Genomic DNA, 12,202 nt, shown 5'->3' with positions numbered 1-12,202 from the left:
CACGTCATTTAGTAAACTGATCCTTCTTAAAAAAAAAAAGGAAAAGAAAAAATTAAAATCTGGTCCTATTTTTAAAAAGTTATTCTACTTTAAAGGATGTAAAAAGAATTTAAAGATAATAAATAAAAGCGCAAATCTTTATTGAAATGTTTACAGTTAATAAATAAGTTTTATTTATTTTCTACATACCCAGTTTCATGAATTGCATAGAGGTTTTAGCAGATTCCAACAACATGCTTTCAAGGAACGCCACTGAAGGGTATTCTTAGAAAAAGTTTTCCAAAATGTGTCTTTAATTAGTCTTGAGCATGCTTTGAGCTTTCTTTTATCTTTCTGCAATTATTGGACAGATAAGCCTGTTTGAAGAATCTGCTAAAGAGAACGAAATAGCTAAAGTATAACAGCAGACCAATTTTGACGTTGTGGGATTTAACGTGACAGTCAATTTGATCGTTTGTTATATAGTTGTAAGTCGTAATAGCTACAAAACAACCCCACACCATCTGTAGTGTCTGTATCGTAGTGATCGACATGGCAAACCATCTTGGTAGACTGAATCGCATTGCTTTCAGAGCATAATAGGAATACATCCAGGAATGAACAAAGTAATTTATTACGCAATGCCATCTGGAGTATGGTGCATCCTCTATAAAACACAACCATGCATAAAGAAGAACTGTTACATGATGGTACCAATGTAAAAATTGCAATGGCTGCTTCCGTAGCACAATGAAGGCTGTGTCACCAAACTCCACGATCTTTGATAGAATGAACAATAAGGTCCAAAAAGCCATCACGGGATCATATGTCATATAACTGAAAAGAACATAATTACGTTCTTATTACGAATTAATATTCTGGAAATATTGCAATATTGTTTTAATTAATAGTTTATAGGCGAAAATGCAGCAGAATTCTAACATTAAAATATAAATTAGCTAAATAGGATCAAATTCCAAGCTATTCTCCCAAATCTCTACTTTATCCGTTTTAAACGAAACGTGTAATGATAGAAAGAATTTGTAAGATCAGCGGTTTCCTGGGAGGAAATTTCCAGGGGAGGCACCAAAATTTTTTAATAAAATATTAATTTTCATACCATAATATCTATAAATAAATAAAACTTCGTATCGTAACGCACATATATGTTACAACAAAACCTTGTTATTATTCTGTTAATTGTAGTTTTCTGTTGTAATAAAATTTATATTATTTAAAACATATTTATATTATTATATTTATTGAAAAAATAAAAGGCAGAGGGGCGCGGAAAAATTTTTTTTTCGGCAAGACGTAGTAGTATAAAGGTTGAAAAATCGCTGTGTAAGGTCATTTCAAGGTGAATGGCACTTTTTAACAAAACTAAGCTTTTTGTACATTAGACCGATGTGTTGTTTACTCGTATTCCGCATAAAAATATTAAAATACTTATATCTGTTTCAATATCTTGTAAATTTTAACATAAAAACTATTTTATAGACAATGTTTAAGTAGCAATTAGTTCTGAACTTGCTATTTTATTGAAACTATTTTAATAGCTAAAATAGGATATAAATGTGCAATTTCCTACCTGATACAGATACTATGTTGAAATCCATAATGACGTAATACGTGATATAATTCTGATCCCATCCGGAGGAATCCAAAAATGGAGAACATTGCAAGCAAGGCATTCCACAAAGCGAGCATTCCTCTCAGCTCGAACTTTGGTCTAGTGGACATGAAATATTTTCCGGCAAAAATTAGGACAACGTAAAAGAGACAGTAGCAGAAACAATACGGATAGTGGTTCGTAATCCGTATAACAGTATCCGAATAAGCGAGGCTTTTTTCGAAGTTAAAGGCGTATGAATAATTGGGTATGGTGATCGACATATAATCCAATTTGTCCATCTTTTATCCGCTGGTCGTCAAAAATTTTTAAAAAGTCACAGCCTTTGCCTATGTCACCAATCTGCTGAAAAGAGAGGAAAGGCAATTATTGAAATACTTTCCCATTTTTGATTTCGTTAGTGGTTTCCATCAAATTGAAGTAGATGCAAAAGAAAAATCCAATACTGCTCTTACCACTCCGCGTGCGCGCTACGAATTTTTGCGAATACCCTTTGGTTTAACAAAAATGTAACCATCCACCTTCCAACAACTCACAGACCAGGTACCAACCGATGTAACAGTTTTATGAATGTATGTATAGGTCTTCGGTAAATAGAATATCTCGCGGTTAATCAGACAGCTAACAGGAATGTCCTCAATTGTTGCTTGTGTAATTGTTACTAACGCGACGAACGGAGAACTGATTGTGTAAATTCGTGGCTTCAAGCACTAGGTAGCTGTGAGTAAATTGTTGGTGATTGAGAATCAATTCAGGTAAAAAGTTATTAGAGACGTAACACAAGCGGATTTACGGGCATTCTCGCAAGGGGGAGATTCATTATTCATTAATTCTCGCACGCTCGATCTTTGAACGATTTTTACGCCTTACATCGATGTGATACGCAAAGACACTGCCGGCTTTTGCAAAATTGCGGCACCTAAACTCACAGGTGAGGACAATGTAACTAGACGTAGCAACACTCGAATACTCGAAAAGTAGCCCTGCGCCGACACATATTAACTCTTGGTCGCCTGCAATACCTAAGAAGTCAGATAGATGTAGAATTGTAGCTTCTAACAATATCTCCGGTGCCTGTAGTTGACTTTCATTATGCTATTTCCTTTTTAAATCTTATCACATGCCTAACGATCGAGTGATGCCAAAACGGTCCTGCGAATTTAAGGGTCGTCCAGAAAGTAATAGCCGTTTTGAGATAACAATAATAAAAATACGTTTTAAAAAGATTTATTGATTTATAACTTCGATACATATCCTGAGTCATTTTGGTTAAACGCTTATTGCAGCGATGTATGAGTTTTTCAATATCTACGTCATACACTTGTGCCATTGGTTCATATAACCGTTTTATGCAGTGCTTTAAATCATTGTTTTTTTCCGAAGCATTATCGATAGAACAGATCGTTAAGTTTCGCAAAAGAAGTGCTATGAATATCATTTGCAATAAAATCACGAACATGTTTTTGAGCTCTTCTGTAATGGGAGATAACACTGTTCCATTATTCATTAATTCCATTATTCATTAATAATTAATTTAATTAGTATTTTAACAGCATTACCGATATTAATAAATAAAAACACCGGTTTCATTGGAAATCTAACGACACATTAAGCGGAAACCGAGATTATTCAACTGTACTGTGCATTCCTGTAAAAATGATCAACGTATGAAACGCAGGTCTGATTAGCTGTTTCGTGTAAACATAACGCAATCATAAAGATAAGCATGTGTATTTGCCAAAAGTGTTACATCTTTTATCCCTGACCTCCCGTCCAGTTAATAATTTTTTCCAGCAATGCACAGTACAGGCTTATGATTGCACCAGTAAATTCAATCCACATTATACCGGATCATACAGAATGTTGAAGTAATTACTTCGAAAAAACTCCACACCTTTTCTTTTGTATATCCGTGACCTGGAAACCGTTGTTACGAAGAGGATAGAATTTAGTGAAAAAAAATTCAAAATAATGAGAAGTCCATATTATTGTGCCCTTGGATGTGAATTTTGTTTTGGATTGCAAGGTCTAGAAACAAAAGAGCTATAAGTAGATTTCTATTACTGTTTTTTGTAACTTTCAGTTAGAGCTACACACCGAGGTTACTTTTTGGTAATGTCCTTTGCTATAAATATATGAACGTGCTCCCTATCGTATCTTCTTCCTATTGTATTGTAACACTGTAAGCATACACTATACCTGTACCTATACTGTTTCGACCGTTCGCGGGAAGACACGATTTCGAAGAAGCGGGCCAACGGGAGTCGTAAATTCCCATTAACGATTAGAATAATCGACGCCGCGAATCGTTAGACCCCTTATTTTTTTTAGAATAATAAGGGTGGTCGAGCGATTACAACGCTGATATTAACAGGTTAATATATATTCTCAAAGATCCAACAACTTCAATGTGATACAAGGTTACGTATGTGGAATGGCAACCTACGAATGAGTACGACCTGAGACTCGCTTCGTTTTGGCGATTGCGATGATGTATCTTCTGTCGATTGACTGTCTTCGACTTGGAGATTCTGATGACTTGACTTCTGGCTCCTGCCGTTCCTTGAACTATGTTTTAACTCGAATTGATGTTAACTTACTGTTCGCTCTTATGTTATTACGGAGAAAAGCTCGGTATGAGTGTGCCCTTTGAACAAAGAACGCGGATTCGTTGTTCACATTTTCTGTCAGCAAAGTGAGGGTAATGATCCGCGATTCCAATTGGTTATGACGTTAATGAATGAAGAGATGAGGAGGAAGCCTCCTACCATTGACCTTGTTCATGCGAAAACGTGTTTAGTACCTTGAGTCCATGATAAAACGATAACAAAGTATCAGGATAAATTGAAAGCTGCTTCCTTCTGGGAGAATAATCCATGATAGAACGATTACAAAATATCAGGATAAATTGAAAGCTGCTTCCTTCTGGGAGAATAATCATGACTCTTGTATCATTAGCCCTATCGAATGCGACAATTAATCGACGTAGAAACAGCCCGGAACGCTGCCAGGAGAACTTCTAAAAATTTGAAGATAAATCATCGGAGAAAGTGGTTATTTACTGTTATAATCCGAGATATATTGAAATAAAATGTCAAGACGCGCCTACATTTTGAAAATAAAAGATCAACTTCAGGATTTGAAGTTTTCAAAAATAGGATTGCAGCAATGTATCAGACGATTACATGATGAAATTAATTCTTATCAACCGATTCTCGTGCTATGAAATGCCAATAAACTAATATTGACGGGCCAATAAACAGGCAATTAGAACTACGTGTTTGAAAATTGGTTTCTCAAGTGCTTTGTATCCGATATAGAAAGTTACAAAAGAACAAAAATATTATTAGGTAGATGATACATTTACACTGTACATGTGAATGTTGTGTAAGCGTCAGAGGACGTTCCAGGTCTTAGTTGAGACAAAAGACTGTTAGAAGCTTCTAGAATAGTCTGTTTGACAACAAGCGTGCGTGTAAGAAGGTTATCGAGGTCTTCAGAGTGTAATGTATATGTATCGATGTTGTGTGCAAATAAAGCAATTAATTTATTATACCTTAATAAATATACATAATCGAACATAGATATTTTCTTTCCTTTCGGAAGTCGATATAACAAATAATATCGAGTTTAAAATTTTACCAATTTTATATAACGCATCAAGCCAATCGACAAATTTAAACCGTCCGCTTTTAAATTATTAAAGTAATCTTTGTGCCGCCTAATATTACTTAATTTATTCACTACTCGACGCCAGTTAATCGACGTATAATATACTTGTAAATTTCTAAAATTTTGTAAAATATTAAAACTTATAAAATATAGAAACGTCTAAAATTTCAGGACACAAGATTTCAATAAAGATAAAGTTTATACACACCGTAACACTAATTCAATTATAAATTTTTCTAGACACGAAAGGTTCACACCGAATAAATTTTTTAATAAACTTATTAACGTTTCGAGAGAATGTTTCGAGAGAAAATCTTTCGCCTCATATTTACTTTGCTACACAGAGAATTCTGAATCTCGATGCCCGCGCTTATACTCGTATATTTATATTATTATATTGCACTTTCGAAACACGGTCGTTAATTTGCTTGTCGAAAAGTAGAGTAGATACTTGAATGTTGTTGCTTACAATTCAATATACCTTCGATATAATAATCCACTTTGATGTTCAATTCCTACGCAAGCGCTTCCCGGATCCAAGTTTCACAGAGTTTTCTCTTCGTGAACGTTTCACTCCACAATGACAAGTGATAGATGATAATAAGAAATTCAAGATCTACCTACCTATTTCTGTAACTATCCTACTCTTGATAATATATAAATATGTATAACATGGTTAGATAAACACGAGAAAGGTATCTTTTTTTTATCATAGCATATATTTACGCAAACATGATATTCAAATATAATTACATATCCCTATTACACGCGTAGTATATGATGTATATGTGATACGATATGAGAAGAAGAAATATGTCCTATGTCTATAAACAAAAAAGAAGAAACAAACAAAACATCACGTTGGGTATTTGGCTTTTTTACGCAATTTCGTCCTACTACATTCAACACATTCATACAACTACATTCGGCGACAAAATTATTAACATAGCTTAAAATTCACACGTAGATACTTAAAATAAATATTTAAAACATAAATCTTTCTATCACACTGTTTAATAAGTTATTTACAATCTTCGATGTTGTCATAGTACCAAACTTTCAGTGATCGTGGCCGATAATATTAATATTAATTTGAATATTAACCAGAAATTATAAATTCTAACGAAACCGAAATCGATCTTGACATCATTGGGCCCATGTGGTAATAACGAATAATTTAACGAAAAGCCGAGTAATATTACTATAACCAGTAAAATATAAGTGTTTTATAGTTTTGTTTTGTTCAGGTATCTAATGTTTAATATATTGCACAGATATTTTCTGGATTCAAATTCCACTGAAATCATATCTCAAATAAAATTTATATAAAATTGATGTTGATCGTGATCTTTAAAGTCATATTTCTTTTGAACGCATTTTTTTTCAAAAGGTCTCAAAGGAATCATGGGTCGTAACCCAACTGTCACTTCTTTTTTTTTTTGAAAAAGATGTTAAAATTCTAATTACTCTTAAATTGTATTTACTTGCCATGTGTTTACATCTATACTTATATTTAATAAGAAAATAGCGTGATATTTATAAAGCAGCAGGAAATTGGCTCGTGAAATGTATCGGAATACAGGAATAACAAGAGACTCTACGTTCAGAAAGCATTCCGTAACAAATTCGCCACGTTCGAGCATTTCAAATGACTTCTTCATTCCTTTTCGACGAGGATTTTTACCGTTGGATGCTACATAACCAACAAAAACTTACTAATGTTGACGGTCGATGACCAAGGAAAGCTAAAGTTTTTCAGAAACGTGCTGCGGAAATTTACTGTCCCTTTTATTTCCCTGTAGACGTTTGAAATTGAAATTTTTATATCTTCCAACTGGTGTTGGTACTCCACATTACTTCCTTTGCTCGTGCATCTCCTCTTTCGTTTCCCGCTATATCATTGTTTGCGGACACTCACGTCAAACTGATGTCTCTCTTCTGTAATTTCCCAGCAACAATCGCCCTGCAATTTTTTTAATCTATGGGCTGTTTCTTACTTTGTTGCCTAAGAGTTTTAGGTTGGTTGCCTAAGAGTTTAGGTCACATGTCGGTGACATGTCTCTCCATATTTTTCTACGCTTGCGTCACTTTGATCTATGCTCTGTACTCTGATTTTCTACTAAAGTCAATTACGCTTGGTTAATGAAGTCCTTGATCACGTCTTTTAACGTGCAACTCTTGTTCGATCGTAGCTTTAGAACATACTTTTGTGCTAGCATGTTTAGTCTATCCGACAAATTCTTCAGCCCTAAGATTCAATATCCCCTCGCTATTCGTAAGCCCATTTTTTGGGCTATCTTCAATTTCTTTTAATTCTGTTGTTCCATGATATGTTGGAAGCGAATACTCTTTTGCTTGCCTAATAAGACATTTAGTTCAGTTTAATCACAGTACCTGAAACAGCGCCCTATTGAATTCCAACGATACACAAGCGGTAAACAATTAATTTCTCTTTCTTAGGCAACTTACAATTAGTTTAATTATTGCACGATTTTGTTACTCTTATACTTATCTATCTCGGATAGAAAAGTAGATATGAACTTTTCTATAGAACCGTACAATTAAATAAGCTCTTGTAGCGTGGAACTCAATAAGTTCTTATCTATGCTAGTGTCCAATCAAACAAGATAGATTCCTAACTTTAAATTGAAATACGTAGGTTCTTGTATATGCTAGCATGCAACTGAACAGGATAAATCCCTAATTTTATAGGTTGTTGTATATGCTAGTATATGCCATCTTCAGTATTTGATCGCATGGTGCAGCACTATCCAGGGAAAAACAAAATCACGAACGTGAGAACTTTCAACGCAATCAGCAGGTCAAAGTATCATTTTTGTAAAATTCGTTTAAAGTTTTATTCCTAAAATTATGTTGCGTTCTCCAATAAGTCAAACCATACAGCAAGTTAATCGCAATTTTTCAAAAATAAAATGTAAACGACTAGAAGGAAAAGTAGCTATTGTTACAGCATCAACAGAAGGGTTTGATAAGATTTACTGTCATTTTGGAAACCCAATCTTTTTACATAAATTATATATTCTAATTTATAAAATATAATTTGTTGTAGTATTGGTTTTGCAATAGTAAAACGTTTAGCTGAAGAAGGTGCTAAAGTAATGATTAGTAGCCGCAAAGAATCAAATGTAAAAAAGGCTGTAGAACAACTTAAATCTGAAGGTTTAAATGTTTGTGGTACCGTATGTCATGTGGGAAAAAGTGAAGATAGAAACAATCTTCTTAAGAACGTAAATTTGTTATTTAGTTTAGTTCGTACATATGAAAATTTTAAAGTATACACAAAAGTGCAATTTATTAATTATATTTTAGACTGAACAAGAATTTGGTGGCTTAGATATTCTTGTATCAAATGCTGCCACAAATCCAGCACAATCTACATTTTTTGAAACTTCAGAGGAAGTATGGGATAAAATTTTTGATACTAATGTTAAGAGTACATTTCTTTTATTACAAGAAGCTTTACCACTTTTAAGAAAGAGTAAATCTGCATCGATAATTCTTATATCTTCAATAGCAGCATATACACCATTTACTGTAAGTATATTTAAAAAATCATGTATCTTATCTTATTTAATATATAGTGTGTTTATGTAATTCTTATATTAAAAAATAAAATTAATATTGCAGTTACTAGGTGCATATGGTGTTAGTAAAACTGCATTGTTAGCATTAAATCAAGTAGCTGCTGCTACTCTTGCACCTGAAGGAATTCGTGTCAATTGCATAGCACCTGGTATTATAAAGACTAAATTTTCACGAGTGGTATGAATTTTTATATTCTTTTGTTGCTATCTTACTATATCACTAATAATATATGGTAATATTGTACAATAATATTACACAGCTTTATGAAGGTGAGGCAGGGGAAGCTGTATTATCAACAATACCAATGCAAAGATTTGGTGAACCAGATGATATAGCAAATGTTGCTGCATTTTTGGCAAGTGATGATGCTTCATACATTACTGGCGAAACTATTACTGCTGCTGGTGGGATGCGAAGTAGACTTTAAATATTGTTTATGAAATTATTATAAATTATTAAAATTGTAATCTATTTTATTAAATATTCCATATAGAGTTTTATAGTTTTGTATAAGATATATATTTGTATATATATATAAGAAGATATTGTTATGATATGGTTTAACAATAGGTTACATTTACATATTACTAATATACAATGGAAAACATGATTTTATATTTTATAAGTATGCGATTTGCATTAATACGTACAGCGTTTATACAATAAAAAGCAAAATTATTCATTCCCAATTACGATTTTGCTAATTTTAGCATTTATTAATTATTATACGTATTGACATATAATTATATAATATCTATATAAATATTCATAATAGTAATGGTAGTGCTAAAATTGCGTTAAAAATGCGTAGGAAAAAGGTAGGAAAGTGAAGAAGATGAAGAAAATTACAATAACGTTGGGAAATAATATTGAGAAATAAATATGATAAGAAAGTTTAGTTTATCAAGTATTTTATATACATAATTTCTTTTTACATATATTGCTATATATAGAATGCATAGTTTTATTAATTTAAACGTATGTTTTCTAATTTTCTAATCCAAAGCTATAAATGCTCAACTAGATCAGCGTAATTCAGTTTTAGATAATCTCGCACAAAAAATGGTGTTATTCATGTAGAATTGATTCAGCCAGAGAGGAAATGAGAGTGTTTATGCTTATGGTTCTGGTTGTTTCTGGACTAGTGCTGCGCCATACAGGCAATACTGAAAAGTGATTCACGCTAGCATATATAAAACCCTACGTATTTAAATTTAAAGGTGTTAAAGTTAAAGGTTTAATAAAATAAATTTCAAACCAGAGTGCTTTGTTATCTACCAGAGTAAAGTGCTTTTGATACCTATTGCAAGGTTCTTTCAAATAAGGTTGTCTTTTTGATCGCACCGTATTACAATGAAGTTACGATCTTCTACAAATTTTCAATAATTAGAGAAATAATAGCGAGTATATAATATTTTTTCGTCATTTTATAAGATTTTCAAAGAATCAATAAAGTTTGATTGATCATAAATCAACGACTTTGATTTTGTTCATATAGGAGGAATAACTTGTATAAAATTTTAATTAAACAGACACATATGGAGAAGTAAATATGATGCTTATTTTGTAACATACATGATTGTAAATATACATAAGTTATGTCCCAATTAACATTTATAGAATGGATTTACAGAGCTGTAACGACGATTAGTTTATATGTTTCGTCACTCTCTGTATAAGGATTACTTATGATTTAAGTCCCAGTAGTGCTCACCATAGCTGCCATCTATATTTGCCCACTTGACCTGCACAAATATTATTTTATATTAAAAAAAAATAATACCATAGATTACCAATTATAATGTAATTAAATTATAATAATCATTGAGTTCATGTCTTTTTACTAAGAGTAGCTTAAATTTAATATTTTTGCTGTACCTTTCCACGATGTCGATTATTCGGAAGATCTTTTTCTTCGAATCTTTGTTCCCATTGAACTGGGTTTTCGCAAACATAGCCAAATTGCAATTTGTCATCTTTCTGGTGTTCTGTAAAAATATCTCTAAACACATTTAATTGTATATATTACACATTAATTTTATATCATTTCAGTTTTGGTTCAGTTTGGTTTTTTATTTTTAACAACGATTATCTAATAATTACATTAATTAGGATAACATAATAGAAATTTGTCTGTTTTTATTATAAGAATTTTTATTGAATTTTCTAGTGCTATACTCACTGAAACAGTTGTTTTTTCATAGCAATAATTCCTCCGTGTTCTTCATCAGTTGACTTTTTTCTTAATCTTTCAATTATATCTGTAAATTGACATTGTTTCTATGGTTTTCATTAATTAATGTATGTCACTTATTACGTAATTATTTCAAACGAATGTATTTATCGAGCAAAATTGTGTGACCTTCATCATTTGAATGTTCGTATATTAGATTTTATTACAAAAAATTACTTATTTTGTTTATTTTATTTTAGGGATATTAGTATCAAAATATTTTCAAATAACATAGGATATTTCGTTGAACTGTTGAGCCCCAATATGGCTAAAACGTAGCAATGTAGTGATGGAAGGATCATTCAGAAAGAAAAATTTACGATTTTCTTTGCCAATGCTTTGCTGTGCACACGATGAAAATTTTATCGAAATCAGTTAACGTACAAACAAGGCATCGGAGAATATAAAAATCTTTAAATAGTAGTTAGATAGTAGTAAAGATCACAGACTCAAATAAAAAGATTGTAAAAAGCGGCCTTTGCTATTTTCTTTACGATTCCGACCAATTGCAATTTTTAAACCAATTTTTTACGCGTCACCTAGTAAACTAATTCTTCTAACTTCTCAAAAAAGTTTGTCGTTTGATCTAATCGTAAAAAATTATTCTGTCTTGAATAGCGTCTGAATATTATTAATAAGTGATTGTACTTATATATACTAATATATAAGTAATTAATAAATAATTGTAAATAATACTGTAAATAAGGTTTTTTGAGATCAATTACATTGAAGTTTTTTAATCACGTATAACATAAATATCACAAGTGAATATGTATTGAGAAGAAAAATCAATAAATTACCTGAAAAAATTTTATGTTCCTTTTTTGCGGCGCCTATAATAATCGGAAGGATTATAAAAAAATATAAGTGAATAAATTTAAACATAGCGGAATAATTGAAAGTTTCTGTAAATGATTGCAATAGATAAAGTATCACCGATCAAGTTTCAATACGAACTGAGGTGACAAAGTTTTCAGAAATTGTACATCGTCTATGCTCTGATTGCTTTGACACTATTCGATGATGTGAAAGTTAGGACAAAGATAGTAACTGGTATTGTTATCTTTTAGTCAAGAAAT

At 31.9% G+C, this 12,202-nt stretch overlaps 3 protein-coding genes across 5 annotated transcripts; 1 reads left to right on the top strand and 2 right to left on the bottom strand.

Moving 5' to 3' along the window:
• Positions 1-119: 119 nt before the first annotated feature.
• On the bottom strand, positions 120-1,957 carry LOC138178965 (very long chain fatty acid elongase 6-like). The gene is made up of 2 exons (XM_069111357.1): positions 1,571-1,957; positions 120-816 (listed from the first exon to the last, which is right to left on the bottom strand). The coding sequence occupies exons 1-2, from the start codon at positions 1,891-1,893 to the stop codon at positions 297-299; spliced, it is 843 nt and encodes a 280-aa protein (XP_068967458.1). The 5' UTR covers positions 1,894-1,957; the 3' UTR covers positions 120-296.
• A 6,070-nt stretch (positions 1,958-8,027) lies between these two features.
• On the top strand, positions 8,028-9,405 carry LOC138178967 (dehydrogenase/reductase SDR family member 4). Its single transcript, XM_069111360.1, has 5 exons — positions 8,028-8,268; positions 8,355-8,532; positions 8,615-8,839; positions 8,933-9,067; positions 9,150-9,405. The coding sequence occupies exons 1-5, from the start codon at positions 8,156-8,158 to the stop codon at positions 9,315-9,317; spliced, it is 819 nt and encodes a 272-aa protein (XP_068967461.1). The 5' UTR covers positions 8,028-8,155; the 3' UTR covers positions 9,318-9,405.
• Positions 9,406-9,783: 378 nt separating this feature from the next.
• LOC138178969 (uncharacterized) lies at positions 9,784-12,180 on the bottom strand. Of its 3 annotated transcripts, none has more exons than XR_011172879.1 (5): positions 11,924-12,180; positions 11,073-11,151; positions 10,769-10,892; positions 10,191-10,635; positions 9,784-10,056 (listed from the first exon to the last, which is right to left on the bottom strand). XR_011172879.1 is itself a non-coding variant. In XM_069111362.1 (4 exons), the coding sequence occupies exons 1-4, from the start codon at positions 12,006-12,008 to the stop codon at positions 10,573-10,575; spliced, it is 351 nt and encodes a 116-aa protein (XP_068967463.1). In that variant the 5' UTR covers positions 12,009-12,180; the 3' UTR covers positions 9,784-10,572. The 3 variants fall into 3 exon arrangements, 1 of the variants encoding a protein (XP_068967463.1); XR_011172880.1 differs by having other exon boundaries at positions 9,786-10,056; positions 10,466-10,635; XM_069111362.1 differs by having other exon boundaries at positions 9,784-10,635.
• Positions 12,181-12,202: the final 22 nt, after the last annotated feature.

The sequence above is a fragment of the Bombus flavifrons genome, chromosome 4 (genome assembly GCF_040668555.2).
Source record: "Bombus flavifrons isolate JBK064 chromosome 4, iyBomFlav1_principal, whole genome shotgun sequence".
In the NCBI taxonomy this organism is placed as follows: domain Eukaryota; kingdom Metazoa; phylum Arthropoda; class Insecta; order Hymenoptera; family Apidae; genus Bombus; species Bombus flavifrons.
The sequence above is the reverse complement of the archived record's forward strand: the minus strand, read 5'-3'. Positions and strand labels throughout refer to the sequence as shown.

What these genes read in the sequence shown, in the direction of transcription:
- LOC138178965 (XM_069111357.1), bottom strand. Translation starts at nt 1,893, where the DNA reads ATGGACAAATTGGATTATATGTCGATCACCATACCCAATTATTCATAC. An exon ending in CAACATAGTATCTGTATCAG is followed by an intron (nt 817 to 1,570) that starts GTAGGAAATTGC and finishes TGTTCTTTTCAG; the next exon opens with TTATATGACATATGATCCCG.
- LOC138178967 (XM_069111360.1), top strand. Translation starts at nt 8,156, where the DNA reads ATGTTGCGTTCTCCAATAAGTCAAACCATACAGCAAGTTAATCGCAAT. An exon ending in CAGCATATACACCATTTACT is followed by an intron (nt 8,840 to 8,932) that starts GTAAGTATATTT and finishes TTAATATTGCAG; the next exon opens with TTACTAGGTGCATATGGTGT. An exon ending in AGACTAAATTTTCACGAGTG is followed by an intron (nt 9,068 to 9,149) that starts GTATGAATTTTT and finishes AATATTACACAG; the next exon opens with CTTTATGAAGGTGAGGCAGG.
- LOC138178969 (XM_069111362.1), bottom strand. Translation starts at nt 12,008, where the DNA reads ATGTTTAAATTTATTCACTTATATTTTTTTATAATCCTTCCGATTATT. An exon ending in ATGAAAAAACAACTGTTTCA is followed by an intron (nt 10,893 to 11,072) that starts GTGAGTATAGCA and finishes AAATGTGTTTAG; the next exon opens with AGATATTTTTACAGAACACC. An exon ending in ATAATCGACATCGTGGAAAG is followed by an intron (nt 10,636 to 10,768) that starts GTACAGCAAAAA and finishes ATATTTGTGCAG; the next exon opens with GTCAAGTGGGCAAATATAGA.